This window comes from Dromaius novaehollandiae, chromosome 15, assembly GCF_036370855.1.
Source record: "Dromaius novaehollandiae isolate bDroNov1 chromosome 15, bDroNov1.hap1, whole genome shotgun sequence".
Taxonomy (NCBI): Eukaryota; Metazoa; Chordata; class Aves; order Casuariiformes; family Dromaiidae; genus Dromaius; species Dromaius novaehollandiae.
The window spans coordinates 13128999-13154756 of NC_088112.1; the positions used below are offsets into that span (position 1 = coordinate 13128999).

General features: G+C 42.9%; 2 protein-coding genes across 2 annotated transcripts; both read left to right on the forward strand.

The window, feature by feature from the left end:
- The first annotated feature begins 158 nt into the window (after nucleotides 1-158).
- THG1L (tRNA-histidine guanylyltransferase 1 like) lies at nucleotides 159-7376 on the forward strand. Its single transcript, XM_026118674.2, has 6 exons — nucleotides 159-768; nucleotides 2024-2200; nucleotides 2657-2826; nucleotides 3538-3626; nucleotides 4256-4363; nucleotides 5687-7376. The coding sequence occupies exons 1-6, from the start codon at nucleotides 581-583 to the stop codon at nucleotides 5846-5848; spliced, it is 894 nt and encodes a 297-aa protein (XP_025974459.2). The 5' UTR covers nucleotides 159-580; the 3' UTR covers nucleotides 5849-7376.
- Nucleotides 7377-8790: 1414 nt separating this feature from the next.
- On the forward strand, nucleotides 8791-25256 carry LSM11 (LSM11, U7 small nuclear RNA associated). The gene is made up of 4 exons (XM_064520930.1): nucleotides 8791-9362; nucleotides 13942-14081; nucleotides 14865-14948; nucleotides 16567-25256. Exons 1-4 carry the CDS (start codon nucleotides 8927-8929, stop codon nucleotides 16969-16971), a joined length of 1065 nt encoding a protein of 354 aa, XP_064377000.1. The 5' UTR covers nucleotides 8791-8926; the 3' UTR covers nucleotides 16972-25256.
- The last annotated feature ends 502 nt before the right edge of the window (nucleotides 25257-25758 follow it).

Below are 25758 nucleotides of genomic sequence, written 5' to 3' on the forward strand. Positions count from 1 at the left end.
CGGTTGGTGCGCAAACGCTCGCAACGCCCTCCCGCGCCCGCCGCCCGCGCCGTCCACCAATGGCCGCGAGACGCCCGCGCCGCGCGCACCAATGGGCGCGCGCACCGCCCCCCCGCCTCGCGCCTCACAATGCGGTTGCCGTGGAGATCGTTGGCGCGGCGCCGGGCGCTCCTGCCCTCAGCCCGCTCCCCCGCACTGCCCGCCGGCCCGCTGCGGCGCCGGGCGCCTCGCCCCGACCCTGCGCCCACCACCCCAAATCGGGGCCCGCCGCGGCCATCCCCTCCCCGCTGCCGGCATGGCAGCCCCAGCGCAGGTGGGGGCAGACCCTCAGGGCTGCGGGCCCCTCCTGCCTACGCCCTCTCCGTCAACAACGCGCGTCACCGGCGCCGCACAGCGCCTCTTGCTTCGCGGGGCGGAGACCTGGCGGCCCCCGGTGCCCGCGGCGCCGAGCCCTGCCTGAGCACAGCGGCCCCACTGACTGGAGGACCCTCGGAGTCATAGAGAGGTCCGCCTCCTGGCCCAGAAGGGCTCCCTGCTATACCCTCGGAGGTCTCCTGGTGCTTCCGCTTCCGGTCCGGTCATGCTGCGAGGCTGGCGGGCCGCAGCGGCCATCTGTGCTGCGGGCGGGAGGTGCGTGAGGTGTCTGTGCGGCCGCCGCCTCCCCATGGCGAAGAGCAAGTTCGAGTACGTGCGGGACTTCGAGACAGACGACGCGTGCCTGCCCAACTGCTGGATAGTGGTCCGGCTAGACGGCCGCAACTTCCACCGGTAGGGGCTGGGCGGGCAGCCAATGGCCGTGGTGCTTATAGCAGCGTGGTTGCCATGGCGACGCCTCAGCCAGAGGGAGGGGGAGGAAAAGGGGGCTCGGGTGCGTGTTGGGGGGGGGGGAGAGGGTGTCCTAACGGGTCCGGGAGGTGCAGACACGGCCCCGGGGTGCTGGACTTGGGCTTGGACGGCCTCCCCGGCGTGCTGCCATGGTGTGCGGGATGCTGGGTCCCAGGGTGCAGTGCAGAGCGCGGTGCTGGGCCCCAGGGTTAGCTTGTCACCCCGGGGTGTGGAGGTAGTGCATAGAGGGGTGCTGGGCCCCAGGGTGCGGTGCAGAGTGGGGAGCTGGATTCCGAGGTTAGCCTGGCACCCTGGGGTGTGGAGGTAGTGCACGTAGGGGTGCTGGGCCTCAGCATGCGGTGCACAGTGGGGTGCTGGCTCCAGGGCAAAGAGCATGGATCCCTGACGTCCTGAGTGATTTCATGCGATTGGCCATGGATTCCTGAAGCGAGGCTGTTCCTTGCTTGAGCTGTGTGAATTCTGCATGGGCAGTGGTTAGCCCCCAGAAATCCTTTCACTCAGTTTCTCCAGACTATCTCATTACTATTGGTATTTGCCTTTATGGGCTACATACAGCTTAAGAACTATGGCTTTTATGGGGTTAAAGGGCAGTGGTATAACAGTGGCTTGGATGGGTTGAGGGAAGAACTGCAACTGGTACACAGGAATATTTATTTGTGTATGGAGTCAATATCTCTGTGATATTCAGCTTTCTTCAGGATAAATGGGTCTTGGTTCTGTAGCGTGGCAGATGGTACATATTCTTGCTGGGGTTTTGATCTCTGAAAGTTGCTCTTCCAGATGGTCGTTTGGTGAAGTCTGGTTCTGGTTCTTGAATTCTGGCAATTGACTGAAATGTTGCCTTTGTTGGACGGTATAAAAGGCATCATAGTGCAAAGCGAGGTTGCAGAAAATGTTGTCATCCTCTTATTCCAAGTAAAACAGGGAAAACAGTTGTTTTGAAGGACTACTATATAGTTAGGATAAGATACTGATGGGAAAGAGAATGGGTTATCTGGGATGTATAAGCACAGTTCGTTGTTACTGTTGTTTATACCTGGAGGGAATTTTCTGTCAGTATTGACAGAATACTGAAAATACTCAATATTCATGGGAAGTAAATGTGATGAAAATTAATGGGTTAGCATTTTTGAGTTGCTTTTTAAAGGATTCTTATTCAACCATTTTTGCTTTGAAGGTTTGCTGAGCAACATGAGTTCAAAAAGCCAAATGATGACCGTGCTCTTCATCTGATGACGAAGTGTGCCCAGACAGTGATGCAAGAATTGGAGGATATTGCTATTGCTTATGGACAAAGCGATGAATACAGTTTTGTTTTCAGAAAGAAGAGCAGATGGTTTAAAAGACGAGCCAGGTAACGGCTGCTTCAATATTAAGAAGTGTATTCACTTTTAATACCTCTCTCTAAACTTGGAATTTGTTGTTCTTCCTTAGATTTGCCTTTATCTCTATGCAGAGGCTATGAGTAGGTCTGTATGTGGGTGTATACACTGCAAATTAGCTCTGAAGTTCTTCATGTGAGCTCTTTGTGTGTGATCTTTCTGGAATATATGTTCAGTGATATAGGGTTTTTAAAAAGTTTTGATTGAATATAGCTTCTTTTAACAAAATGGTTCCCTTTCCAAACTCTCTTAACATGATTCTCAGTACTTCTTGCTCTTCAGAAGACTCTATGCTATTGCTGATCTGTGGACCATTATTTAAGAAATTCTGCCTTCTCCCAAAATTACTGCTATTGATAGCCCAGATAATCACAGTATAATTGTATTGATGTATTGCTTTCTTTTTCTTTTTGCTTTGTGTTTGCAAGTAAGTTCATGACTCATGTGGTCTCCCAGTTTGCCTCAAGTTATGTTTTCTATTGGAAAGATTACTTTAAGGACCAGGAACTTCTGTATCCACCGGGATTTGATGGACGAATTGTGTTGTATCCCAGCAACCAAAATTTAAAGGACTACCTCAGTTGGAGACAAGCAGATTGTAAGCATTTTTTAAAAAAACAGATACTTGTACAGTTGAGTTCTTCTTTCTGAATACAGATGCCCTTACTGCAAGTGTATGCACATATGTTATCAGTGAAAGAACAGCAGGTAGGGGAAAACATAGGTTTAAATAAACTATTAAATTTGTGCTGGGATTTGTATGGATGCAAAAATGTAGGCTAAAGTTCTGAGACTTCAGATTATTTTATATTCATTACGTGCTGAGGCTGAATTTGACACTGGAAATACTAGAATTATTAATAGAATTCATTTGTTATTGTTTAGGTTGTCATGTTTAATCAAGATAATCTTCTTTAAGCAAGGGATGTGAATGTTTGAATACAGCTTCACTGTGTAGCAAAATCACAGCAGTCAAGAGCACTGTATATTCCATACTGTTGGGCTTCATTTCTAGACTTTTGTTAATATCTAGTCCTTGCTGGTCAAATGAAGATAACTCCTTATTCATGAACACCCTTCTCTCTCTGTTCTCCCTCTCCTACTAGTGAAGTATCATGACGTCAATCTTCTAGTCATTCTTATAATATACAGTACCTTAAAAATGGATCAAAAAGATTGTAACTTCTGCAGATATTGATATTATTAATGACCTTTTATTACTGAATGTTTCCTCTATGTGACTCTGGCAATAAAGTTGTTTTTTTCTGAGTAGTCAGATTTGGTAAATACTCTCCCTCTTTTTTTGTAGGCCACATTAATAACCTGTATAATACAGTGTTTTGGATGCTTGTACAACGAAGTGGTTTGACACCAGTACAAGCACAGGATAGACTTCAGGTAAGAATCTTTTGAGGTCATGTTGTTCTAGGTACAGACAGAATCACGCAATTTGCTAAGCTGTGTCTTGCCTACCGAGCAGCCCTGGCTATATTTTCTGCTCTTATTGTAACAATTTCACGGGTATATATTCAACAACTTCCTCTCGAATTGTACAGGTGTTAATATGATTAGCATATGGCATTTTAGCTAGAATGTTAACAGGATTTTCATTTCATAATTAGTGACTTCAGAAATGTTACTTTATATAAACATCCATTATCTTTGAACAAGAAATAATATGGGAGGATTCAGATGCTGTTGATTCCCAGTTCCTTCTATAGTATTCTGACTGACTGTGCAGACTTAAACACATTACATTTGTTTTCTCCTGGATTCTGTGGACTTTCTTCTACTCCTCTTCTGAAAAAAAGTAATAACTAACTTGAAAGAAGCTTTCTTTTAATATTCCCATTTGGCACTTGTAAATAGATTCTCTGTTGGGAGAGGTAAATTACACCTGGTAATTTAGAGGTGAAAAAGCTGTATAAATGGCACTCATTTCCAGTATTTACCTATCATTTGTGCTAGAGGTTCAGTTTGCTTATATTTTTTTTTTTCCTGTAAGGGTACTTTTCTTTTTCTGTCAGGGAACTTTGGCTGGAGATAAAAATGAAATTTTATTTTCTGAATTCAACATCAACTACAACAATGAGCCTTTGATGTATAGAAAAGGAACCGTCCTAATATGGCAGAAGGTAAAAACTGTATTAGTACTGGCTTCATGCTCATGTTTTAAACAGCTCACTGTGGCAGACAAGCTGAAGTAAAGCTCTGTGAAGATAATCTAGAAAAAGCTTTTAAAACTAATAACATTTTCCATATAATGATGTGTAAGGTTACTAATTATTTTAGAGGTGTTTTTGAGGTATCTATCCATGAGGATAGTAATAAAAACTAGTCTCCAAAGTCTGGCTTATACATAAATTAATGACCATTGATATATACACATTGTCATCTGTTGTTATATATGTTTTACATAGAATTTTGTGAGACTGATGTATCTACTAGATAACTCTTCTTTGTGTAATGAATAATATTCAGCTGGTTTCTTATTGCTACTAGCTTTGGAAATTGAAGAAGCATATTCTGCTTCCTGAAAAATTACATTTTAATGACTGTTATGAAAGTTTGATACAGTAATCATTAGGGCCTGTGCCAGACCCTTCACAGGACTGGATCCAAAGTGGTCGCATGGCAAAGGAATTATAAACTTTCATTCAAGAAGATAGCTCAGCCCATAGGACCTTTAGTCCTCTTTTCTTCATATGTAGAGGAGCATAGTAAGGAGTGCAGCTGTTAATGAGGAATTTCTTTTAATAATAACTTAGGAATTCTCATCATTCTAGGATTATATCACTGATGCAGAATTAGTGTAAGAAATTCCTGGCCTGTGTTTTGTATGAGATCAGACCCCATAAAGTCATAAATGTTTCTGGCCTTAGTATCCTTCCATATTTAGAAATTTTAATTAGAAATATGCACCTTGCTTGTGATCAGGACCCAATTAGTCTATGCTGAGAGTTTGCTATAATTTATTCAGCCTTATGACTTCTATATATAGAAAACAATGATAATCTTTCCTTTTTTTTATTTTGGCTAGTGATTTCTCTTACTTCACTTGAACTAATTAGAACAGGTAGAAGCTCCAACCTGGAAATATATTCCACTTGTTTCTTGTACATACTTTTTCTTGGTAATTAATTGTAGGCCATTTGCAAGGTTTCCCATATGCTTTAAATAGATCCAGTCTAAATATTGTATTTTATTCAAGAATACTTGTAATCAGTTGCATGAATTTGCAGGTGATTTCTTCAGACCATGTCCCGATGACATGTGGTTTGAACTAGTCATGCCAGTCCACTGAATATAAAGCAGATTCTCTTTCAAAAGATTCAGTGTTCAAATTATGTAGTACATCTAGGGATGATAGTTACTTTTGTTACAACTTTTTGTCTTGTTCATTTATGGAAGCCAACTGAAGTCTTATCTGTCTACTAATGTGTCAACTGTATTTTCAGGTTAATGAAGTTATAACAAAGAAAATAAAACTGCCAAAGGAAACAGAAGAAAAGGAAGTTGAAGTGACCCGAAGTAGGACTCAGGTTGTTCCTCTGCACTGTGACATTATAGGGGACCAGTTCTGGGAGGAATATCCTGAGATTCTGGCTGAGGACAGTTGATTTCTCCAGCAGATGTAACTGGCAGTTTACATTTTGCTCTGCTAGGGTTGTTGCAAAGTGAGGAGTCTGGATTGTGGCTAGCAGAGTTTAAGGTGTAACCCTCTTCAACGACTACATTGTTTTTAGCACTGTTGTTGCCTGAGAAACAGACACTGGTTTGTTGTCTGACATACAAAGATATATCCATATGAAAAAGGTAAAATCATATTATATTTTGAATATTAAGAACTCACTATAAATTAAAAGACTGCTCCTTATAAATGCATATTTGCAAAAAGACTGTAAAAAATTTTATGCATTTCTATAGTATTCTTTAAGTCGCAGGATACTTTATTGAACTACCGAATTATATAAAAGGTTTTGTATTTGAACAGTTAACAGCAGAGGGAAAAATAATTCTTTTGATTTTTGTTTCAGTTATGAGACGGACCAGAATACTGCAGTTGGCAATTGGTAATAAATTTCAAGGCTAGTGTTTTTAGTCAAGTTAGTGACAAAATATTCAACTACCTGATGTCTCTGGCCCTTACAAAAAGGAAATGGAGTAGCCTGTCAGTTTTCTGCAACTGGTTTTAAAAGCTTTTGTCAACTGTACAGGATTTTTATACTTTTTTAAGATTTAAAAAGAATAATGATTTCTTCCCTGCTGTGTTTATTATTTGGACTTTCTCACTGTGGTGACTTTTACTGGTAATTAGTGAAGGTTTCAAATAGTTAAGCTAATAGTAAGGATACTGTACAGACTTGAATTCTGTCAGGACATAGGTAAACATTGTGCTGTCATTTTTCCGTGGCCTGGGAAACCATCTGCCTCATGCTGTGCAGTAGACTGAAAAGTAGCAACACAAGGGAACGTTCCTGGTGCTTGCAGAGAGGATGCTAGCAGGAATTTGTGGTGGTGGTCTCTGTTATAGTTGCTACAGATATAGCAGTCATGACTACCTGATAGTTAAAGAGAGAGCAAAGTATGGTGGGCATGTGTATGCCTGGTCTATGTGCAGTTTTGTTCTGGTTTAAGTGTCAATTGAAGCCTCTTTGTCAAAACAGTTGAACCATACAATCTCTCAGAGCGGAAATATCTCCACTAATATAAAGGGGCTTGTCCTCCTGTAATTGGAATTTTAGGGAAATAAACTATTTCAATATAAATACCTATCCTTATAGAAAAGCAGCTCTAATGATACTATATTATTACTGTTTTAACCAAATTGGTTTCAAAAAGAAAGAGACTAGCCATAAAAATAGAGAGGATCAAGTGTGACTAAAGAAGGTTAGCACAGAGTTAGTCTCTCATTCATTGATGCAGCAGCTTCTTCTCTGCTTTCATACTTTTCTTCTCACAGGAAGAACCTAAACATTTAAGGCAATGTGATTTTTTTTTTTCCTTCTAATTCTTTTTTACTCGGATCTAATTTGAAAAACTGTACTAAATGGGTACTGATGTAAAATACTACTTGGCAATTTATTCCTTTTTCTGAGAATGAACAATCAGTCTGTGCATAAATAAAAGCACGGTAATCCCCCTCCACTACCATGTCCTAATACTGAGCAGTTAAGTACATGCAATAAGAGAACGTATATTATTTTTAGTATGTAGAAAGGGCTGTCTTGTCCTCAGGGGGAGGATATGAAGGATTGTGAGGTGATGATTCTGAATGAATCATTATACTGCAGTCATTTAGCAGTAAGAACTTCCTGATACTACTCTGCATGGGTTTTCCTTGTCCTGTAAGACAAACGTACTTTACTTGACTTTGATATGCTATGGTGCCTGACTTCAGACATTGTGTATAGAGCATTACAAATAGAACAGAGTCTTCATTCCAGAGCTGGTAATATTTGGATTTTGCAATCTGAGGAAAGACGAGAAACAATTTTTGGCAAATATGATTCTGCTTCTGCTTGAAAAGTATTACGTAGGATTTTTTAATCATACATTATGACTACCTGATACATATATACTATATGCCTATTTATGTGTATCATGTGTATATATATTTAAAAAAGGAAGTCTGTATTAAGTCTTACATCCTTGGAGCGTTTTCCATTCAACTCATCCTCACCACAATATGTAGTAAGTGAACATGTCTCTTAACACGTGGATGGAGACTTTGGAACCTGGATATGGATTATGTTTTCAGATATGGCCTTTAATTTTATTAATCTAAATACCAGAAAAAGCAACTCCATGTGAACTTAATGGACTTTAAGTGCGCACTATCATCATGCACAGGGTCATAAAAGTAAGTTAGTGGCTGAATGGGGTCCCCCCCCACCACCAAGGTTCAAGATGTGGTCTGGCACTAGAGTGGCACACGCAGCTAAACTTGTGCCCCAGCCATGTGCTTACACTGACATTTCTATAGCTGGAAAAGTCCCATTCTGGGACCCAGTGAAGAAACAGACATGTCCTGTGAAGGTGGTCAGAGAACTCTCACTGGCGTTATACTGCCATAAAAGGGAACATTAGACTTACGGGAACGCATTTTGAAAGCTTAATGGTAGGTGGCAGAATCTATTAACAGGAACAACAAGACAGTCTGCAGGGTTAACAACACAGTGTTGCTTTTCTTTTGAGAAATATTTCTGCACTCTATATTATTTTAGGGAAGAAAATGAAAAGTATATTGCAGAAGCTTTTGCCCAGCTTCCATTTAGTCTACCCCACTCTCCGGGGGGGCCAAGGGTGTTTTGAACAATATCCCTGCTCAGAAGTGGGAGTGCCCTCTGAAACAGCGAGAAGGCCCCTGCGCCAGGGCCGGCGGTGTACAGGCTTGGAGGGGAGAAGGCGGCCCCTGAACAGAGGCCTTGATTTAAAGTTGCACCAGGAAGTTTATCGGAGATGCGGCAGTGGAAGAAACCCCAGTAATACCCGAGCGTCCTGACGCCCAGGTGAGAGACAGCGGCCGCCCCCGCGACAGCAGGCGGTGCTGCGGGTCTCCCCTCCCCGCGCGGAGCAGCCCGGAACCTGCTTGGCTCGCAGGCCGGGCGGGCGGCGCAGCAGCGGTCCCTGGCGGCGGCCGCCGGGGCGCGCCGGGGCGGCGGGGCGCGACCGCTGCCCGCTGCCCGCTGCCGAGCATGGAGGAGGACGAGGGGGCGGCCGCAGGCGGGGAGCAGCGGCGCCGCCGCGCCGCGCCCGGGCTGGGACCCGAGCGGCCCCCCAGCCCCAGCCGCCTGGATGTGAGCTCCAGCCGCTTCGACCCGCTGCTGGCGCTGTACTCCGCCAGCACGCCGCTGCCCTTCCCCGGCGCGCCCTGCTTCAACAACCTGGCCGAGTACGAGAGCTTCCAGCGGGGCCTGCTCCGCCCGCGCGGCCGCCGCGCCGCCGCCGCCCGCCGCGGCCCAGGCGCCGCGACCCGCGCCGCCCGCCGCGGCCCGCCCGCCGCCGACCCCGAGCGCATCCAGCGCCTCCGCAGCCTCATGGTCAACGCGGGCCCCGAGCAGGGGGCGGCCGAGAGCGGCGCCGCGGCCCGGCGCAGGCGGGCGCCGCGCAACGTCCTCACCAGGATGCCCCGTAAGGGCGCGCGGCGGGGCCGCTGGGGCGGGGCGCGGCTGGGCGGCCGCGAGGGGGGCCGGGGGGGCCTGGGGGCAGGCAGCGGCCGCGGGGGGGGGGGGCGGGAAGGGGGGTTTGGGGACAGGCGGGGGTGGGGGGGCTGGGAGGGGGCAGCCGGGGTGTGGGGGTTTGGGGAGGGGGGTTGGGGTGAGGCAGGCGGGCTGAGGTGTGGGGCTGCGCGCTGGGGTGCAGAGAGGCTGGGGAAAGGGATGCGGGCTGAGGTGTGGGAGGCTGGGGAGAGGGCTGGAGGTGCGGGCTGGGATGTGGGGGCTAGGGTAGGGGCTGAGGACCCCACCTGGGGCAGGGGGTGAGAGGGAGTTGGGTGGGCTGGGACGCGGGGTGGGCTGGTGCGAGCTGCGGCGCGGTGGGGGGATGAGGCTGGATCACCGTGCGGCTGGAGGCCTGTTTTTGGGGTGGGTGAGTCAATACCAGCTGCAACGGATAGCAAAAGGGTGAGTGCTGGGGTCGGGGGCTGGCTGCACTGATACGTGGTGGGAGGTTTGGGGATAGGGTAGAGCCGAGGACGCTGGCTGGGTGAGGGAAACCCTTGCTGGGAGGTGGCACGGGGAGAGGTTTTGGTTGGGATGAAGAGGTGGGAGGGCAAGTGGAACTGTCTGGTTTTTGGAAGGAAAGGAGCTGGTCAAGAAATTGAAAAAGGAGAGGAAGCAGGAGGGTAGTGGCTGGGTCAGGTGTGAGACAGAAAAACAGCGCCTGGATTAGGGAGTTGCAGGCTGGGGGGTAGGAGCTGGAAAATGTGGGCTGGGGTAGCAGAGGAAAGTGGATATCGGTGAGAAAAGGCGTAAAGTGAGAGTGCTAGGGAAGGAGAGGCTGGAGTTCCTGGGGCAGGTGCGGGGAAAGGAGGGCTGGGAGACGTTGTGACTTCTGGAGGTGGGTGGACTGGACTTGCAGAGGAGTTTGCTGGGGAACGTGGAGTTTGGAGGTCTGAGCAGTGCTGTGGCTGGGTGACGACGGGGTGTGCGTGGGTCAGGGAGAGGGGTGCAGCCCGAGTGGAAAGTGGTAACTGCGTGCTAGGTGAAAGGCTGGGCAAATTGTATGCAGAAACATGGGAACGACGTATTCCGCAGAGCTGGTTACTCAGCGATGGCACTGAGTTTGTTACACTGACTTCCTCCTTTGTTACTTGGTTGATTACATCCATCCTCTTGATTTCAAGGAAAAAGGGAAAAGAAACTGCTGTGCTTTCAAAAGTACTGTTTTTAAACCAAGAATCAGGTTTCAACCCATGCAGCTAGTAGTTCAGTCATAACCACAATACAAGTCTGTAATACACCGCTAAAAGTCTTGCTTGCTAACTGTACATCCTGGGGGCATAAATGCAGTGCTGGTGTTTCTAGTGACATGATGATAGAACCGTGGACTGAAGTGGGAGGGAGCTATAATGTTGCTAAATTCATCATTTGTGATAAGGATATGAGTTTCTTGTGTGAATTTGTATATGCAGTCTAGGTAATAGCCTTTAAACATTAAAGGGTGCAGTTTGTGCACCTATACCAAGAGCCAAATGACATGGCTGTCAAATGAGATGTAACTTAGGTGCACTTAATTACAAATATTGCATCTTCATTGGAGGTAAATATCTCTTCTAACCACCAATACTGTGTTAGTGCTCTTTTTTTAAAAAAGCAAAGCCCCAGATGTTCAGGCCTGAATGCCTAAAGCAGAACTTTTTTATGCTTAGATGCCAAAACATAATACATTCATTGCCACAGGTGCTACATGATTGTGGATCTCATCATGTCAGCTTGGGGTTCTGCGCAAATGCAGAAGATCTGTTTGTGTAGGATTCCCCAAAGAATTGACCTTAAATGTTGATATAAAGAATCTGTATTTAGATGACTGATATTTAGAAAAACCTCTGTAAGAAATAGCTTTAGTGGTGGTCCAGCAAATAAATTAGATGCTTCTCTTCAGAGCGCATGTTTAATCTCTGCATGTCAAAGAAATGAGTGATTGGACAACGCGGACTTTGAAGAAGACTGGCATAACTGACATGTAAAGTGCTACTTGGTTGTGTGGAGAGTTTTCAGGATAATTTTTAGCCAGAATTGTGTGCTCTCCCTGGAACTAGGGGCTCTGTCTGCACAGCAGACTGGACTGTGCTTGAAGCTTGGATTCTATGGTGGTGGCTTCCTCTAGAAGTACTTATGTAATTAGAAGTAATTATGGTACATAATTTGCTGTGTTCCTTAAATTCAGGGTGTCAGAGGTGTAGAATGGTGGCAGATATTTTGCCTGTCATGAGGGATGATCTCACGTGTAGCTATAGAATTAAAAAGAAAACTACTGTAGCAGTGCCTGTTTTGAATCAGTTCAGCAGAAGCTATCTCAAATTACCTTGAATTTACTGAGGGAAAAAGAACTTGTGTCCAAGCGGTTACTGCGGAGCAGTTAGAAAGGCGTTTGATAGTGTTCTGAGTTACTTCAAGTGCTCTGACTCGCTCTGCCCTTGTTTTTGAATCTTGTCTCTTAATCTACCCTGCGGACAGGGACTTGAACTTAAACTGAGTTTGGATCTTTATTTTGCCTCTCCTGGGGTACTTGCCCTCTGGCTTACAGTAGTTTTCTAATAATTTTGCAGAATCTCAGTATTAAGCATGTGTTTATCTTACACAAATAGGGAAAAACTAACTAGGTAACTCATTTCCCTGCAGATTGAAAAATTATTAACACTGGTAATTAGAGCATCAAAAGCTACAGGTGAGTCTAGCTGCATGCAGAGCCTGGTCATAACAGGCTTTGATGCTCGCAGAAGAGGTATGTTGCAGAGATAAATTACTCACATTGCTGATTTTATTTTTTCTGAGAAGTGAATATCTGGTTATTGAAAGGTTTCTTGGATAATGTGTTCTGTCTTTTTGATCTGGTGAAGTTGGAGCCTTATGCAGTGAGGAGAAGTAGGAACAGCATTTGTTACCTAGATTTGGTAGGGCCATAAGGATAATGTTTTTCCACCAGGCCTTATGGGGTCCTGATAAGCAAAGGCACAGTTGGAAATAAACATTGTACTTCAGTTTTTACAGGAAGTTGTAGATAAACTTCTGATGTAAAAGTATATTTACCCAAATCTAAAATGATCCTGCAAATTCTCAGGGTTGATTTAGACAAAATACTGTATCTGATTAAAAAAACGTCCATGTGATGTAGTGGCAGTGTCATCTCTGGCTCCTTTGGAGGACTTGTGAATTGAAAAAATGAGCTCAGTATCAGTTAGGCTGAAGGGAGTGCAGAGACTCATGAAATACCCACCATATATAAAGCTGGGAGGTACTGAGACAGCTTATACACTGTATTAAAGCCTTTTTTCCAGCTATCCAGCTGGAGAGAGCTGGAAAGTAGACAGTGCGTTGCAGATAATAAATGTGATTTAAGTTACTTCAGAGGAAGCTGCTTTATATTTCCATGCCGTGGCCAGGTGTCACCATGCAGCCACATAATGCACATCAGCTGTCGTGCAGTAACATTTTAGGTCTGCAGTACGCATTTCCTAATGTGCAGATTAAAGCCTTGAGTGTTTAGTCCCTAAAGCGTAAGGTGCGAGTTCATTTCTGTTTCAGGTGTTTTTATTAATGTGAAGAATTGTGTGAGGTGTGTTTCAGACAAATACTTTTCCTCAGCTATCAGTAATTGCTGTGCAATTCCATGGTTGTGTTTTCGGAAGCTGAATTTGTCACTGGAAGGGCTTCACCGTGGCACGGGTGGAAGTTGTAATGGGAATAGTATCTACCGCTCTGGGTAATTTACATGCAAAGATTTGTAGTGTGTAGATGAGGCTTGTCTGTACCAGGTAAGTTACATGTTTTTCTTAATTACTCTGGTTTTATCCTGACCAAAAGCATTACTGTTCTGCAGTTTGGCATCATTTCGTTGGTGTCTGTTGGTTACAATCTTTGTATTTCTTTGCCAAAGAATTGCACATCTTTGAAGGATGTGTTTTCATGGTGCTGGCTGCTCAAAGGCTTAACTGAAACAGTACATTTTCATCAATTTAAACTGATCCAATTTAGTTAGTTGAAGAAGTCCTAGTCATCTGTTATTTCTGAATCTCCTTGTGAAGAAAAGGAACACTTCTGTGTGACAGATCTGATGCTATTCTTGTGAACAGCACATAACTAATTTGGAGTGTTTTTAATTAGACATTTGTCTCTTCTGGGAACCTCTCTCTGCCTCCGTGAGGTTTTTTCTTTCCTCTGAACCGTGTTTATTTAAAATGAGGATTACCTAGAATGCTTTTTAAATATAGCAAAAAGATTTTCTGCTAAGGCTGATTTGGCTACTTGTTATATAAAGGGAGACCTTGATATTTGCTACAGTCTTTGCTGTCCTTGCTGTAAAAGAGGTTTGGTGGTCTAGTGATTACAGTCACAGTGCATGACAGTGTTTTGGGGCTTCTGTTTTCTTTTATTGTTAAAGCAAGCATTGTTCCAAGATCTGCTGTACTTGTACAGTGAAGCAGATTTCTACATACTTTCTATACAAATATATTTTGTTGAAAACAAGTGACATTCTCTTTCTGTTTTAGTTCATGAAGGCAGCCCACTGGGGGAACTTCATCGCTGTGTCCGAGATGGTGTAAAAATCAACGTCCATATCCGCACTTTCAAAGGGCTTCGTGGAGTCTGCACGGGGTTTTTGGTTGCATTTGACAAGTTCTGGAATATGGTAATTGCTGTTCCAGCCCTTGATTTATATTGAAATTTGCGACAGGTTTAAGCAAATTACTTTTTGAGAAGAGAAATGTGGTATTGTGGTCCATAAAGCTAATTCGTCCTTGCACTGAGTGCTGGGTTTCAGAGTTAAATGGCGCCTGGTGTAGTACTGGAATGTCTGAGAGATGCTTAGCCATCTTAGAGGAGGTTTTAGGTGAGAGTAAGGGGGAAATCTGAAGAGTTCCCAACAGTTTCAAGGGTTTGGATTGGAACTCAGCAAGGTGGAATATGAAGATTATCAGAAGCTTCTAAAGCTTTCTCTACAAAATCCAAATTTCTTGTAGTGGTAGCCAATTTTCTTTCACTAACAAGTTTTCTTTTACTAATGAGTCACTTGTAAGTCAGAGACAAAAGCAGAGGGTTGTCTCTTTTCCACTCTTTTCTACCTTACGAAGATTTTAAAGACAATGGATGGAGAAAGCAGCTATTAAAAAGTTGTGAGCCTGGAGCTGTGAAAAGCTTGGAAATAGGTACGAAAAATAGGAGGAGTTTGCAGGCAAGGCTCAGAAGGATTTTGCAAGTAATGCAGAATGGATGCTAAGCTTTGCAGCTCTGTTGCTTTTACACCTCATTATAACTTAGATGTTAAGAAGCCAGCTCCAAAGCACAGCTTGTTCCTAGGATGGACTGTCCCTGAGAGAGAGCATAATTCATAATGCTGTGACACAGAGCTGGTTTGAAGGCCCTTTGTGTCTTTTATTTCAATTTTGAACTTTTCATTTCTTTAATCTTCTAGGCCCTGACAGATGTGGATGAGACATACAGGAAACCAGTACTGGGCAAAGCTTTCTATGTTGAACCTCAGCTCACTTTAACCAGGGTAGGAAGCATCTCCCATTTTAATTTCTGGGGTATCTCACTTTTCAAAGTAGTAGAAGGGGAGCATTGACTGGTAAGCTGTATTTACATTTGAAATGTTTTACTTGCTTTTATTACAGATGACTCAAACATGACTTGAACTGAAAAAAACAGTTTTCTGGCCTTTCTGAAGGTACTTTGGCCATAGTTCAGTGTTACAGAAGTTTTGACTTTCAGGTTCCTAATATCAGATCACAGTTGCTGCTACCACTTAGTACAATGTGCTGATTTTCTATAAAGTCACTTTGTGCTTTTTGATGCATTTGTTCTGTACTGTCTAGCTGGAACTGTTTTCTGTCTTCCAGTAGCCAAGCATTAATTCAGTACTTTGTGCTGTAGCTAATTTGGCACAAATGCATTTTTTGTGCTCGTGAGTGATCCAGTTCAAATTTGTTCTGAGAGATGATTTGGCAGTTCTTAAATCTGACACGAGTGTTTGTGGAACCATGGTGTTTGTCTCTAAAAAATGATGCAGTTTGTCTGTTTGGTCGTTTGAACTCCTACTCTGTCTGAGTACTGTGAAGACCAAGCTTCTTCACGCTGCTCCAAAGCAAGATACTCTCTAGGACCAGCTGCATAAACAAATGTTTACAAAGTCAAAAACCGAAGGCATGATAGATGAATTTTTGAACAATAAAATAAAAAAAAAATGTGACAGGGCTGTGCCTGTTGAATAATGTAGCTTTGGGCCTTTTGAAAATCAGAGAAGCATCACAAAAACTTTTACAGTTTCATTGTTAGGAATTTGCTTTTAAATTCATGCCATTTAAATCTATTTTCTAATGGATCCCACCCTCCCCTTTTTAAAAGATTAGTTAAAAATAATCAGTTGTCATTGTTCCTTAAGCCCAGTCTCACAGGACTGGCTTTCCATCCTGTTGCTAGGAAGAGACAGGCTCACCCAGAATCCTTTTCATTTGTCAGTATTTCATAAAAAACTTGCCTACTGACAGAATAAAAGCAGTTTCTTTTCCAGTTTCAGCACCAGGTATTCTTAGATTAATGAGTTCATACAGTGCTTTGGATCTGCTGTTCTAGCTTTTATTTTTTTCTGTTGTTTTTGGTCCGCTTGCCTCCCAGAATGCCCTCAAGGCCTCCCTTAGTTTGTTTTGGGGAGCACAAACGATCTGTCATTTTCTCAGTATGCACTGCTTGATGACTGAGGCTCCTTATCACAAGGATTTGTGTCCTGCCTAAGGAGAAAAGGATGGAAATCTCTCTAGAGCTATCTGATGACATTACAAGAGGGTTGTGGAAAGAGAACTAATGGAGCAACTTGGTAGATTTATGTTGTTCCTGCCATAAGCTAAATGCTACTGCACATCTGTATTGCTCCCCAAATTATATTCTATAGTGATCTCACTAAAGACACCCATGCATGTGCAAGAGATCCGTTCACCTTATACCACAATTTGACTTTGGCAAGAAACATAGTATTTATTGCTAGTGAAGATTCATCACTAATTGTGTATTGTGACCTCTGATTCAGGATCATATATTTCAATACCATGTAGAAGTGCAGAACAAGAGGCCTCCCTTGTTTTATGAATGTAGTCATATACACAAATGTTCCTTTACAGCTGTTTGACAGACTCAAACTGCAGGAGTCCTCAGCAAAGAAGGGAGCTGACTCAAAGACTGTCTCAGAGGAGCTAGTCCTGACAAATGACTCTCAGATGCTTGGATGGAAAGCTGGATCAGGACGAGGGAGAGCAGAAGATGAGCGCGAGAGGCAAAAACGCTTGAGCAGAGCTGGAGAAAAGAAGATGCCAGGTGACAGTTTGCATCTGGCTATCAGAGGTGAAGCTGATGTGGGTAGCGGGACTGCCCACACAGAGGGTGCCAGTGCTGGTGGTACCCATGCAAGAAGCCAGTCACGGAGAAAGAAGAGGCCCAAGGTGGATTATCAACAGGTGTTCACACGCCATATAAATCAGATTTTTATTCGAGGAGAGAATGTCTTGCTTGTCCATTTAGCGCACTGACTTGGCTGAGCCTTGGTCAGTGTATTTATTTGATAGCATGAACTGCCGCTATAGCTCTCATTGCTATTTAGCATTCTTGTTAAGTATCATGGTACTCTGACTGGTTTCCTGCTGCCATAACAAGGTAGTTCTAACTGGGGCATCTTGAGCTTGTTGCCAAAGCAGCCTCCTTAGGTCTTTGTTGGGGGAGGTCTCAGGACAAGTTCAGCAACACACTTGTTTCTGTGAGATGAGGGAGATGAGCACAGATCCCAGTGCTCCTTAAAAAGAAGCTCAATGAAGAGAGTTGGAAGAGAGTTTTGCTGTAGCCGGTTATAGGAGCTAATTGTGGCACACATTTAAGGAGCATAAATTTAGACCTCCACCTGAAGTGAGTCACTAATGCTGTATATTTCACATGTTCTGAGTAATCTCAAGAGAAGATTACTGGTGAAACCAATGGTTTATCTACCGTTGTTATATGGATGCGTTCTTTTCCAGACGTAATTCCAGTAGTCATTTTGAAATAGTATATAAAAAGGTGGAATGACATACTTCTGATGGCTGTTAGCCTCTTCATAGTTAGCTCTGTAATGCCCTGCATGATAGAAAACCTCTTCTTAATTAAAAACTGCTTTTTTTCTGTGAATGATGGCAAGATTTTAATTTTTTGGTATCAAAGCTTATGCTCCTATTTGCTGTGCTTTTGCCCTGTGTCACCAGCAAGCAGCTAATGTAGCCGATCCAGGGACCTCCATATTTGGACTTTATCTGTGATTGTTGTGGATGCATATCGAAAATCGTATTTTTATCTTTCATCCATTTGCTACTTGGTGTAATAGTGAAGTTTGAAAAGCTGTACGTTTTCTCAGATTTGAGTGTTTGTGCTGAGCACAGTTGTACTGTATCTAAGCGCCTTTCGACTTCCCTCTCTTGAAACTAGAGGTGCTGCCTCTCCAGTGGTTCTCACGGAGCAGAAATCTTTGTCTTTCCTATCTGTGTGAATGATGTGGCTTCTAATTCCAGTTGAACTGAGCTTTGGAGGTGTGCCTGAGGTTGTTTTGAAGTATAAAAGTTTTAAGTCAAACCCAGCTCATCAGTGGTTTATTTTAGCAGTGTTCTTAAGGTACTATAGATCAGGCCTGGCTTCTGCAGGTATAAATTGCTTTCCAAGAGCTACATAAAAAGTTTGAGTCTAAATGAAGCTGTTAATATCTAGTCTGATGTCAAATGACACTAGATTTCACCCTTCTGTTCTTGTATTCATCTCAATTACCTTGTGCTTTGCAGCAGCTCCTGTATTTCAAATTAAGTTAGAAAATTGCTAGGACAATGGTTAGAACTGGCAATGGGTAAAACAACTTTTTGGTGCTTTGTAGCAGGTCGCGTACTGCATAATGATGTCGTAAGTCCTCAAACTGAATGACTGTACTCTTCAGTGACATGTATTTCTGTTGTTACAAATGCAGCATGCTGCTTGCTTGTCATTAGGAGTGTGTCTGGTGCTTGGGGAATTGTAGAAATCATTTAGCAGCAGTTTCTGGACACACAGAGCAGGTGTATGCCTCTGGGGGAGCCTGAAACTTTCATGTCAACATTTCAGATGGCTAGGGGCTTGGATGACTGATCAGCTCAGCCACTGAGCTGCAAACCCAACTTCAGTGTGGCACAAAAGTGCCTAAATAAAAGTACTATTGAGGCAGTTTCGTCAATAGAATAAATGAATATCTACAATTTCTTATTATGTACAGCTTCATTGCTGTAATCACTTCCTACTCTGAAATAAGATTAGGTGCTGAAAAGACTCTTCCCTTGGAGGCTCTTGCCTCTGTTCCTTTGGGCTGTGCCTGTTTGTGTGGTCCACTGTTCCCCCCTGCCCCCCGGCCTTTGTCTCCTCAGGACATTTCTCGCTAAAGTCTGGTTTAGGAAGATTGTTGTTGTAATCATCCTTAGCTCTCTTGGCTTTCTGAACCTTGCTTGGTTGGCTTTCTATGTGGTCATCAGCCAACCAGAACCCTCACAAATTATTAGAAAGTCTGGAAGCTAGAAACAAGGGACTCATTTCTCCTCTTGACTTCTCATCAGCTTTTACTGCAAAGCAACATTTTTCTTTATTAAGTTTTTGATTGTGGGTTTTTTTCCCCCCTGCTTTCTGATGCTTTGTTTTTATTTCAGTTGCTGAGATGACCACCTCTGCCTCTTCTATTAGTGTATGCCAAAGGCTACTGGCTTTGACACCTCCCCTTTCTTTCATGCTTGACCAAAGGATGTCATACCATCACTCAGGCCCATCATACTATGACATCTAAGTGAATTCTTGCTTTTCTTTACCTCATATTCTTTTTCTCTTTCTGTCTCACTATTTTATACTGCCTTGTGCATTAAATAAGACATGTTCCTCTTGTAGCTACACTGCCCACTTTCCTTGTCAGTTGACACTTCACCAAGTTTTCAGTTGCTACTAGAAATCTCAGTGCTTCCTTCCATCAGAAGGTTTTTCTCTGTTCTTCCCAACATGAAATCTTGCAGGTGTATGTTGCTTCACATCTACAAGTTTTCTTCTTAGGTTTCATGAAAAATGCTGGTGCTTAAACTTGAGTTTGTGCCTTGATTTTTTTATATCACCACTGATCCGCTCTTCCAAAATAGTTACGTTAGTCAGCAAATCTGGTTCAGAACCGTATGGTTTGTCTCTTTCTTGCTCTACCTCATTATTAAACTGCTTCTCCTCTTTTCTCCTCGTTTTCTCATCTACTGTGGAGTTGATTAAAAGTCTCTCTTCCATTTTCGACTTATGTTTTATTTGGTGGTCCTTCCTTTGTTTCCTAGTTTCTTATCTGCCTCTTTCATTATTTCCAAGCTGCTTGCTGAATACAGCCCCTTCTACAACTTCAGATTTTTGGACGTGTCTTCCTTTTCCCTCCCTTTTCTGACACTGTATCATTTTAAAGCCCATTTTCAAAATACTATTTTATGAATTTTGTTTCTTTCAAGCATAGTGTTTGATTGTGACTAAGCAAGTGAGCTTGTATGTGTTTTGTCACTTGCATGTTTAATCCTTCAGATAAAGTTGCTCTTTAAATAAAATTGAATGTGATACTCTGGAATGAAGTCTTCTACCTCACTTAAGTATTCATGTAAACTTATGGGAAAAAAACCCTTGGAAACAATGTTTTTTTTATTCTTTCTGGTTATTTCTTTCATTGATTTTCCTTTTCCAAACTCAGCATAAAATCCAAGTTCTTTGTTCGAGAAGCTGTCTGCTCCTGCCATTCCTTTATTGCAGCAGTGTCACAAGCAGATGATGTGAGCATAGACATCTGAAGGTACTGTGCTAAAGAATAAACTGCAGAGGCAGGAGGTAATCTTAAGAAACAAAGAACTGTGTGAAAGTGAAAAAGTTTTGGGCTCAGCATAAAGGACTCCCTGGAAAGGGTTGATACACTGGTTGTATTCTGTCCAGTATTTTGGGGACATTTTTCAGCCTGATGGGCAATAGTGATACCTCACAATAAACATGCTTTAGATACCAAATTATTGCAAGGAACAAAGTCTTTTGAACTACCTTTAAAGAAGGGTTGTGAAAATTTGAGAATATTTAAGAATCACTTCTATAATACTAGACACCTGCAGAAATGACTTAATGAAGTATTCTTGGAGTTGAAGTGTGAGGTCAAATATTTCTTACAGCGTCATCATACATCTCTTCATTGCCAACACAGTTCAGTGGGGAGCAAAATCTCATGGTTTCTTTAAGAATGACTGTTTTCTTTGTATGGTGATACAATTCTGTAGACCTTTCTAGTATAGTCTGAATGGGATTTTCATAGGACCATGGCATAAAGTCCATCCATGCTGTGGGAAAGTAGGGAAAAAGTGATGAGTGGAGATGGACTGAGAGCCGCTGTGTTAGCTTTGTTATGGATAGCATGAATAGGATTATTTCTTGGGAAACCCTTTTGCACAGGTGCTTCATTTTTATCACACACTTCTTAAATAGGCCTGTGGTAGTAGTATAAATAAGGTCAAAGGAACAAAAACAGCTTGTAGAAAGTGTGGTTGTAGTTCCTTCTCTCAATTGGCTAGTCCAGCTTTTGGTTATTGCCTGAAAGTTTTCACTGGTCCAGAGACAGGTACTTAGCATCTCCTCACGAGGTTGTTACTGAAGCAGTCAGTAAGTACAGTTTTCCATCTGTTTCTTGTCCTTCAGTTCTTGGATTCATTGTTTCTGTTGCAGCTTTCCCTTCTGTATCATTTGGAAGCAGGGCCAGGTGCCTCAGCAGGAGTAGGCTCGACTGCCTGTTTTTTTTCCCCTCCCTAAGGAATGTTACCTAGTTCAGTTTTGCATCCAGATAGCTGGAGGTGATTGTTAAAATTCATACTTTTCTCTGCAAGAGTATGGCAGGCTTTTGGAATTAAGTATTTGGTCACAAGAACTATTTATCTTGGATCTGTTGGAGTAAACTGATCCTTTACTTTTTTCTTTCCAGCAGCTCTGGATTTTCCTAGTTTGCTGTTGTAAATGTTCATTTGCACCTAGCAGTGGAAGAAGTTGTCTCCAGGAAAAAAAAATGCAAAGGCAAAAGCTGTCTAATTTTTGTTGAACTTGGCATTTTGTCCAACACACTGTGCACACTGTTATCCTTTCTGTTGTTCTCCTGGAATAAGGAATTTCTGTGTAGACTTTAGAAGCCAGACTTAAGGCCCTAAATCTATGTGATAGACCTAAATGAGCCAGACTTAAGGCCCTAAATCTATGTGATAGACCTAAATGAGCCAGGTAGAAACACTGATATCACCCAGAGTCTTGAAATGCAGTAAGATAGCAAACTGTGAAAACACTAAGTTTCTGAAGATGTTTATCTCTAAAGAAACTTTCTGTCTTTGATTAAACGGGTCAGGATTATAATCACCAGCTTAAACTGAAAGCTCTGCAACTGGTTAAAATTGCATGACACAGTACTACGCATTGCTAAGAGGCAATGCAGCAACGGTAGCAAAGATGCAGCGATTCCTTCAGCCAGACAAGCTCTTTCCTGAGAAGCTGTTGAATAATATGTTGATGTCTGCTTCAAAGCATGACTGCAAAATACTGTGAATTCTGCTTGCATTGCAAAGTGTGAAATGTCAGTGCTATAATGTGCATCTTCTGCAGCCCAGAACTGTTTCAGTTCATGCTTTTGCTTCTTGAGATTGGCCTCAAAATCTGAAGCTTGTACTATAGCAATCCTAAGACTACCTTTGCTAAAACATGATGAAAAGCTAATACTTACTAGAAATGGTATTGAAAACTGAAGGGATTACAGAATTTGTGGAATTATGTGATACTGCCTGATACAGTGAGTAAAGGTCATATTGTCATAATTAAGGTGTTACAAACCAAAAATCTGTATTTATTCTCAAAAGATGTTCTCAAGATTCACAGGTGGAAATGTATGAAGCCACCATTGGAAGAAGAGAGGCTAAAGAAATATTTCCTGTCTTCCAGTGAAGGGAAAGATTTGAGGTAATCTTTCTACAGTGAGATAGTCATTTCAAAGCTAGTTCTCTCATGCCTGATGGCAGGTGGGCCTAAACAGGCCAAGAACCAAAGTTAGTTATGCACTCACAGAAAAACAGAGCTCAAGGAGACACAGGTCAGTTTGCAGACTTGAGCATAAACAACTTAACTTTACAATGAGAGTTTCCAGCGAGAAGCAGCTCGAGTTTACAGTCCTCAGACGTCTACAGCATTAGCTCCATGCAGTTTTCCTGGTGATACTATCTTCACAAGTAACAAGACAGCAAATTCGAGGACTCATGAAGTGCTGTCCTGTATTATCTTGCTTGGGTCTTGTTCATGAAGTTGCAGTGAGCTTAGACGAGAGGCCTGACTGGGGGGATGGAGGGAGAAAGGGGTGTCCCGATGCAACAGGAAATCAGAGAGGGCTTCCTGCAGGAGAGAGACGTAACCTCTTGGAAATACTCTTCTAGCTAGTGAGCTAAAAGTCTAGCAAAGGAGGAGAGAGTCTGAGTTGAGCTTTATTTTTTAATTTACCAAAAATATTAATACTCTGGTAAGGTATACTTGGACCAAAAGATAAGAATGCACTTAAGTTTTCATTCAGAAACTGTAACTCTCAGACTTTTTCCAGCAATGCCTGTGTCTCACCGTCGGATAAACATTACAACTTTTTAAAAAACTACAGCACTGTTCATGTAGTCAGCAACGTGCATTTCATACCTAAGAAGGTGCTTTTAAAAGCCACTGTCGTTTGAAGGAAACACCCATTTTCAGGAGGTTACATTTCTTTTCTTCTGTCCTGCCTCTATAGCCTCGATGGAATTGAGGTTAGAACTTCCTTGGAAAGGACAAACACTTGCCAAAAATTCACAGCTCTTTCTGTCACGCTTTGCCAATGTATTGGAAGGAAAAAAGCATCCATGATCACGTGGTAGAAATGATATGAGGAAGCAGCTCTTACCGTTCAAAAGCATCTATTGCTGCCACCTTTATTGGGCATTAGCAGCCCGGGCAGGAAAAAAACAGCGAAGCCACTTGTGAGGAGGTAATGCGAGGGGTCCGTGGTCCTCCCTCCATACTGGCACTGCAGGATTAGTGCCCGTGATGAACACTTTCCGTGGTGGAAGAACAGTGGGTAGTCTACTGGAGCGTAGTATGTGCCGCTCTCTATATTTTCCCAACTGTCAGCTGAAAGTGGAAGAATAGGCCAAGAAAAAGGAGGTAAGAGAAAATACCTTACTTGACAGTAGCTTCTGTAAATGAGAGGTCACTTTTTAGCCTTCGCAGCTTCTGCCTATACACTTTGGTGCAATTTGGCCGGCGTTGGGCTGCACGGGTGACACAGGCAGGGTGGAGGGAGGCAGGTCTGGTGTCTGTTACTTTGTGAACGTTTCACAGCACGCGAGCTGTGCCCGTAGAGTCCCTGCCGGCCTCCGTCCCTAGTAACTGATGTGTTTGATCCTGCCTCTCCAATTTTGCAGAGGAAACCCAGTGGGAGAAAAAACGAGTGAGCAAATTTCCTCTTTTGAGGCAGGGATAGTAGGAGGCTTGGTTGTCCTTGTTCCTTTCCTGGGGGTGCAGGAGAAGGGACTACTTTAGTGGAGGACTGTCAGGGATGGCTTGTCTCGTGATGTTTACAAGTCCTTTTAGATGTCGCTGTAAGTGCTCGTGCTCTTAGCTGACAGAAATGAAGGCCTGTCAGGGAAGGAAAATGGCTTCTGATGTTCCTGGATAATTCTTTTATTAGCTGCTAGCTTCATAGTGTACATCGGATGACTTAGCTGAAGAAAATTAGTACACCTGAGACTTTCAGTCAGTCTTGTATTCATTTAGAATGAAAAGTGGTTTGATCAGCTTGTGTAAAAACATATCCATCCTTTTTTCCTCTCAAAAGATCAGTGCTCTCCCTCAGGAAAGAAATGAAAGCTGTTGCTGCTCCTTTAGCAATTGCTTCTGATTTCCACTGCTTCAGAGCAAAGTGCAGCTGTATCATTGTATCTTCTGCTTGACAGACCATTCTGAGATTTGAAAATGAGAGAAGTGTTCCCTTTCTTTAGGACTAAAATGGGCATTATGAGGGGAGTAGTTGTGTTGACCTCTTTGCCGATGGTGCATGCATCCAATATAGCTGCATGGATTGGGACTTGTTAATTGATTAGTAATTTATAAAACTTCCTAAATGAAACACAGAAGAACAGCATGACCTACCAGACTAACATGGGATTGGAGTCAGGTGCTCACAAATTCTGATCTCACTACTGCCACTTGCTCACTGTATGGCCTTTGCAAGTCACCTTCCCTCTCTCTCCCTTAGGCTCCACAGCTGTAAGGCATCTGAGAGCAATCTTTGCCTGTCTCGCAAGGATTTTGGGGAGCAGTGAGTGCTGTAAAACTGCTACATATTGTTATTAAAACTATAATATATCAGGTAATGCAGATACATAGATCATCTGCCCTCTTCAGGCACTTGACTGTTAGCCTTATGTCTTGACACACTAAAATGTGCAGGATGTCAGGTACAGCGACACACACCAGTCTTGAAACTACTTGTGTCTTCAAGGTCAGATTTGGTAACTTCAGTATCTATTTCACAGCTGCAATACCATGTTTTGGTCAAATGGTGATAAATGGGAGTGTAACTCGTTTGTATTTCCTTTGTCTTCCTAAATATTTTGTTTATTAGGAAGCTGATGCTGCTATGAACATACTGAATAATATGGAATTTGCAATATTCTGCTTTCTAGATATAAATATTTATATTTAACAGTGCTAAAACTGCAATGCAATAAATATATCCATGTAACGGATTGTTTCAAAGCACTTTTTTTTTTGTGTGCTCTGTCAGAATGTTTGTTTTGTCAATGTTGAGGCTTCTATTGCAGTGGTTTGGGCAGATGCCTGGATGCGGAGACTACAAGGCTTGAATGCTAGCCCTGCTCTCGAGTCAATGATTTGGGTCAAACCACTTGTCTGTGTGTTCAAAAGTATACTAATGTTCAAACGTATATTAATGTACAAAATAAGAGTATTACACGTCTGATGATGTTTGAGGCATTTGGATCAGAAATGCTAACTACATGGATGCTAACTGTATTTGTTTTTTGAAAACAAAATCTGCAGTGTAAAGCCCTGAGTGGCAGTATGAGGATGCCTGTAATGAGAAGGATCAGACAGCGAATTCACAGAAGAGGTCTACAACCCATTGGCTTTCATTTGCATTTTAAAGTGTTGTTTTACACTAGGAGTCTGCCCTTTCTTCCATGTGTCTGATTTTTGCCTGATGTCTTACAAGATGATTTACAGTC

Bases quoted from the DNA above. Each gene is read 5' to 3' on its own strand.
- LSM11 (XM_064520930.1), top strand. From the start codon at position 8,927: ATGGAGGAGGACGAGGGGGCGGCCGCAGGCGGGGAGCAGCGGCGCCGC. The intron at 9,363-13,941 runs GTAAGGGCGCGC...TTTCTGTTTTAG, and splicing joins CGTCCTCACCAGGATGCCCC to TTCATGAAGGCAGCCCACTG. The intron at 14,949-16,566 runs GTAGGAAGCATC...GTTCCTTTACAG, and splicing joins CTCAGCTCACTTTAACCAGG to CTGTTTGACAGACTCAAACT.
- THG1L (XM_026118674.2), top strand. From the start codon at position 581: ATGCTGCGAGGCTGGCGGGCCGCAGCGGCCATCTGTGCTGCGGGCGGG. The intron at 2,201-2,656 runs GTAACGGCTGCT...TGTGTTTGCAAG, and splicing joins TGGTTTAAAAGACGAGCCAG to TAAGTTCATGACTCATGTGG. The intron at 4,364-5,686 runs GTAAAAACTGTA...CTGTATTTTCAG, and splicing joins CCGTCCTAATATGGCAGAAG to GTTAATGAAGTTATAACAAA.